Source organism: Anopheles marshallii, chromosome 2 (assembly GCF_943734725.1).
Source record: "Anopheles marshallii chromosome 2, idAnoMarsDA_429_01, whole genome shotgun sequence".
NCBI lineage: Eukaryota > Metazoa > Arthropoda > Insecta > Diptera > Culicidae > Anopheles > Anopheles marshallii.
The window spans coordinates 77,901,734-77,907,733 of record NC_071326.1 but is presented as its reverse complement, the minus strand read 5'-3'; the positions used below and the strand labels follow the sequence as shown (position 1 = coordinate 77,907,733).

General features: G+C 47.9%; 1 protein-coding gene across 1 annotated transcript; it reads left to right on the top strand.

Moving 5' to 3' along the window:
* The first annotated feature begins 392 nt into the window (after positions 1 to 392).
* Positions 393 to 4,499, top strand: LOC128709508 (glucose dehydrogenase [FAD, quinone]-like). Its single transcript, XM_053804512.1, has 3 exons — positions 393 to 1,021; positions 3,114 to 3,334; positions 3,403 to 4,499. The coding sequence occupies exons 1-3, from the start codon at positions 393 to 395 to the stop codon at positions 4,497 to 4,499; spliced, it is 1,947 nt and encodes a 648-aa protein (XP_053660487.1).
* Positions 4,500 to 6,000: the final 1,501 nt, after the last annotated feature.

The following is a 6,000-nucleotide window of genomic DNA, read 5'->3' as shown; positions in this document are numbered from 1 at the left end:
TGTGTTTTGTAGCATTTGCGCTGCGGTAATAGTGATGTTTACCAGCAGGACCGGGCAGAACCGTTCGGACGGTGTAAAAGTCGCCTAACTGGTGATGCCAGATCGGTTACTTTACGTAATGCACGGAGCCGTTACAAGTTGCATTTTTAAAGCTGTCGGCTGTGCAGGAAAAGGCTCCTGGTTCTTACAATGTCCATTATTACCGTGAAGTGGAAGGACCAGTTTTAATGTTTGTGTTCCACAAATGGTGAAATTGTGGTCCAATAGTGTTACATGGCGTGTGTTTAAACCTCTCTTTAGTCGTTGAGTGTCGAGCGTGCTTTAAACGAGAATAGTTTAGTTGCTGAAAGTAATTCTCGGTTCAAGATTCTCCAATAAAAAAGACGCAAACAATGAGTGTGATCCAAATCCTACTTCCGTTTCTGCTGGTCGCAACACCAGCATACAGCTTTACTCAGAAACACTCCCAGCCGGATAGGGGGAATCTTACGGCCGGGAACTTCATCGACTTTACGCAATGGTTAGGCATCGACTACGGAGAGCCCAAACTGCGCAAACGTTACGACTACATTATAGTCGGTGCGGGTCCAGCAGGCAGTGTCCTTGCCGCAAGACTCACCGAGGATCCCGCCGTGACGGTACTGCTGCTCGAGGCCGGTCGTGCGGAGATACCGCTAGTGTCTAACGTCCCGTTGGGAGCCCCAAATCTCCAGTCCACGGATTACAATTTCGCCTACGAATCGGAACCGCAGACGCGCGGATGTCTTGGTCTGTGGGATCGGAAGTGTAGCTGGCCCCACGGACGTGGCGTTGGCGGGTCGTCCATCATCAACTACATGATCTACACCCGGGGCAATCGGCGCGATTACGATGCCTGGGCCGCTGCCGGCAATCCGGGATGGAGCTGGGACGAGATGCTACCGTACCACATCCGGTCGGAACGGGCGAACATTCGAGACTTCGATCGGAACGGATACCATGGTCGGGACGGTCCACTGTCGGTGGAAGATTGTCCTTTCAGGTGGGTAATTGTGGGGTGGCGGGACTGCGGCACACTGCCCAAAACCAGATTGCCCAGACGCGCAGAAGGTATTGAACTTTCGAGACGGTATCATACTTTGATGGGCTAATAGCATAGGCTGCCACTAGCCCGCCACGAACAGTGCGGGGTGCGTATGTTTACGACGCTCATTAAAAAGCCACACATGCGCACGAACGCTTCTCTATGACCGAGCAGCGCCATCCGGTAAGCCACCGCCGCTTTCGCAAAGTCAATTTGTGGAGGTGTTTACTGTTTGATTGACCGTCACCCGACGTGCATGGTGCAATTGAACCGGTTGGTGTGCTCTTATTGATCTCATTTATTGCACGAAACTGCATGCCTCTCGATCTTTACAATCTCTATTTTTAACTTATCTTAGATCTAAACCTATAAACTATAGTGACTTGAAAGAGTTGGAGTATACGGCGTCCTAAAGCAATATCTCAGGGCTATGCTTAATAAATACTAAACAACAAATCGTGGATAAAGTTATATTTTTTTATTGTAATTTTGTCTAATTTTTGTTAAATTCGCTCATAATTTTATACATTTTTTAAATACAGAATTTAGAGGCACCCTCTTATGCATTCTTAAATAAATCGACCTATCGGATACAGGTTTCATCAACTGTTTCGTAACCAGCTTAACTTTATTTATCTTTTACTGGCCTCTTTTGACACACTTTTCATCATTGCATCGGTTTCGCATCATCTGTTCCTGACCTGTTTCCTGACTTTTTAAAACAAAAACTACGCAAAAATCATTTACTCTCTTTGCTGGCGTCCTTTCACTTTTGCTATTACTCTCTTCACTCAATTCACACGTTTTTCATACCTGGAAAGGCATGTGCGATACAGCAACGTGTGCTTTGTTTGCCGCTGTTGCCTTTTCAATGTCTGTCATTTCCCGCCAAAACATCGAATCAGCTCAGTTTCGGCTTTTGTTTTTGACGCAGACGCTGGAAGTGCAAGAGAGTGCATTTCCCATTGTCAAAAGCATGTTATGTAATTTTGTTTTACATTTTTGCGCGATAGGTTCATTTGTGCGCCGAACAAAACCAAGACTAATTTAAGCAATTTTATTGGTTTGTGCGCTTGAAGTTTTTTTTAATTGTAATTGGTGGCGTTTTTAATTGAAATGACATTGGACAAGTTTTCTGGGCAAATAAAGGGACAATAACGACAGAATTCAGTGTGTTCAACAGTGAATCAGATTCCGATTTATGAATGTGAATCTCTGATTTTGAATCTCTATTCACAAGATTCTTGAATCCTCAACGATTTATGACTCCTCAAAGAGTCATCAATCCTTAACATGAATCCCAAAGATTAATGAATCCGTCCAGAAACATGATTTTGGGATATTTTTCTGAAATAATATTTGTTATACGGATGAAATATGTTGTAATAAGGGTAAAACTTTACGACATAACGAGGTCTTTTGAAATCTCGGCCAAACTTACCAGACTAGTACGAATGACGATGACCAACGTCACATGCCAGGTGATGGTGGATGAAAAACTCTCAGAGCCCTTTCCTACCACCAAGGGTCTGTGTCAAGGAGATGGGAGAGGACTATGAGCGACTCGGAGGTGGAAACACCCATCTTCTTTAAGTCAATCCAGATCCTGGCATACGCTGATGGCATAGGCATAATTGGTTTACGGCTCTCCAACGTAGCGGATGCTTACCAAAGAATTGAGTAGGCGGCTGAAAATCTCGGGTTGGAGAGTAACGAGGCACTCTATCGATATCGTCGAAAACTTCACCTCAGCATTCAGTCAATTTTCAGCATTCAGAAGCAAACATAGTGAAAACGAGCTTAAAATCATGCTTTCGAATGAGAATTTTTGAATCTTGAGGGTTTATGAATCTTTGAGGATTAATGAATCATGATCCCTCACTGAAGATTCACTTGTATTACTCTCCACAAAACATTTGTTCGGTTAAACCGTTTTGCGCCTAAAAGGTATGCAATAGGATGCACCACATACTGGGACCGTTATTATTCAAATTCAAATACACTCCGGCTACCACACTTTACCACACCGTCTCTGTCCCTCCTTCAACAGATCAAAAATAGCGACCACTTTCATCGACAGTGCCCAGCAGGCAGGTTACCCGTACCGTGACTACAATGCCGGCGACCAAATTGGCGTGTCTTTCCTACAAGCGAACACACTGCAAGGTCGCCGTGTTACCAGCGGCAATGCTTACCTTTTTCCCGCCCGGAAGCGTCCCAACCTGCACATCCTGACCCGTGCCTGGGTGACAAAGGTGCTGATCGATAAGGGTAAGCATCAAGCGAGGCCGTAAAAGCGCAACATTGCAGCAAATTGTCGCGTCCATTCTCTTCCACAGCGTCCAAGGAAGCGACGGGTGTTGTGTACGTGCGGGATGGTAAAACGCGGTCGGTAAAGGCACGCCGGGAGGTTATACTGTCCGCTGGTGCGTTTGAAAGCTCCAAGCTGCTGATGCTGTCCGGTATTGGACCGGCGGAACATTTGCGGTCGTTCGGTGTTCCGGTGCTGCAAGATTTACCCGTGGGCGAGCTGCTGTACGAACATCCGGGCGTGTTTGGGCCGGTCTTTATCGTACGCGAACCGATCGATGACTACATCACGCTGGATGGGAACATCAACCTTAGCAACCTCATCCAGTACCTTAAAGGGCGCGGTGTGTTTACCACCAACTCGGTAGAGAGCTTGATGTACGTGAAGTCCCCGGTGGCGGAAAGTCCCGACCCGGGGCTGCCGGACGTGGAAGTGATGCAGGCATTCTCGTCTATCGACTACGACACCGGTAGCGGTACACCGCGTGCCTTCCGGTTAACGAACGCCACCTTCGATGGTTACTTCCGACCGATCATGAATCTGCGATCGTTCCAGTACCTGCCGATGTTGCTGAAACCGTACACGCGGGGCAAGCTACGTCTGAAGTCCACGAATCCCTTCCATCATCCGGTGTTCCAGTACCGGTACTTTGAAGATGACCGTGACATTGAGGCTCTAGTGTATGGCATGCAGGAAGCGATTCGCGTCACCTCCCAGGAACCGTTCCGGCGCATAGGTGTTGAGCTGTACCGCAAGCAGGTGCCGGGATGCGAGCAGTATCCCTTTGGGACTCACGAGTACTGGCGCTGTCACGTCATGACCTTGACGGCTACCTTCCATCATCAGGTCGCGACCTGCAAGATGGGTCCACCGGGCGATCCCGAGGCGGTGGTCGACCATGAGCTGCGGGTGTACGGCATGCGGAGACTTCGTGTCGTCGACATTGGCGTTGTGCCATTCCCGCCCACCGCACACACATCCGCCATTGCGTTCGTGATCGGCGAGAAGGCGGCGGATCTGGTGCGGGATGCGGCCCGCAGCGGAGACTACAGCAGTAGGGAAAAGCATTCGTCTCAGCCGGCGCAATCTGTCCTCTGGTCACCCTTCGAGTGGCCATTCGAATGAATAAAAGGATGTCATCCTCGGTGACCTTTCGTCCGGATGGTTCGCCGCTTAAGGAAGTTGGAGTTTGCAACCACCATCAATAAATGCATCAACGGTGGTAAAGGTCATCTGCTGTAGCGCACTGTAAACATATTAATCCACATCCCGATAAACGTGCGACCCCGTCCCGGATTGCAAACGTTACACAATAAATCTGCCCCAACGAGTGAGGCCGCGTAAAAAAAAAACACGAACCAAACAAGCCAATCCCGATACCAACGTTACCTCCTAGTGGTTTGCTCCCGTTGCTTCGCTGCCATGCCGTGGGTTTCGTAATGCCAAAAATTATGTTACGATCTTCATGCGCCGCACTGAACACTAGCGTGGTGGTAATGTACGTAAAGAAAAAACATCACCACCACCACCTCCCGAACGCCGTTGTCGAATGTGTGGCCAGGTGGTTGTCCAGGGCGGATAAATGAAGCGAAGCATTAAATTGACGGGCCGGGAGGGGGGGGCCTTATGCTCGGCCACAGCAAATGCCCAGCGGCGGGCCACTTGACGACATTCTTCATACACCGGTGGTTTGCTGGTGCGCCACGCTTTGGCAACAGGCGTCAACACGCTTTGACTAATCTACAACATGTTTGGCTCGATCCACCTAGGAGCCGGCTGCAGATCGTCGTAATAATGCTCAACTTATCACTTAAGTATTTTTTGTTTATTTTTATTTGTTAGATAGGCAACTTATTTTCAAGAATTGTGGTGCTTGAAGATGCAAATAATGTAGGATGTCTTTAATTTTCCTAACTTCTAATTTTCCACCGAACAAAGGAGTTCTTCAAAACTACTTCTGAGGACGTTTCGCGAATTCGTTTTAAAACCTGATATTGTTATATTAAAACCTTCAACATTAAGTTTAAGCTACAACCTTTCTAAATTTGTGCATGTCTACCCTATCAACACACGGTTTTTGTTGATCAGATTAGCCTTTAATGAAGGGACTGCAAGGAGACTACTGATAAGGACGAATGCATAGCAAAGTACTTTAAATAAAGCGTCTAACCTAGCGAACAATATCATCTGCTAATTGATTTATTCATTTATGCACACTACAATTATCAACACCTCGGTCGAAATCGCCGATTGCAGACGATTCGGTCACTAGCGCCAATGATAAACGGTCTTTACGGCAAACGGCTGTACCAATGCAAGGCCAACTCGATCAGTACTTTTCCATTCCGGCAACAGAGAAACGTAAGCACGCGAAACCGAACGCCTCTGCACGGCGGGTGTGTGTATGCCCATTGATGCATCCACATGCATATGGTTCGTGTCGGGCGCCAAATGTAGTGGCAAGGTAAGCGCCAGAAGTGCGTAACGACTATACCTCCCGCCACAATCGTGTCGCGTTCGGTGGCATGCGGTAGCCCTGCGAGGAATACGCAGGCGCTGGTTCCAGCAGCAGTGTGCGATCAGATCATAGCTAACCGTCAAACGATGCGGTACGGAGCGTGACACA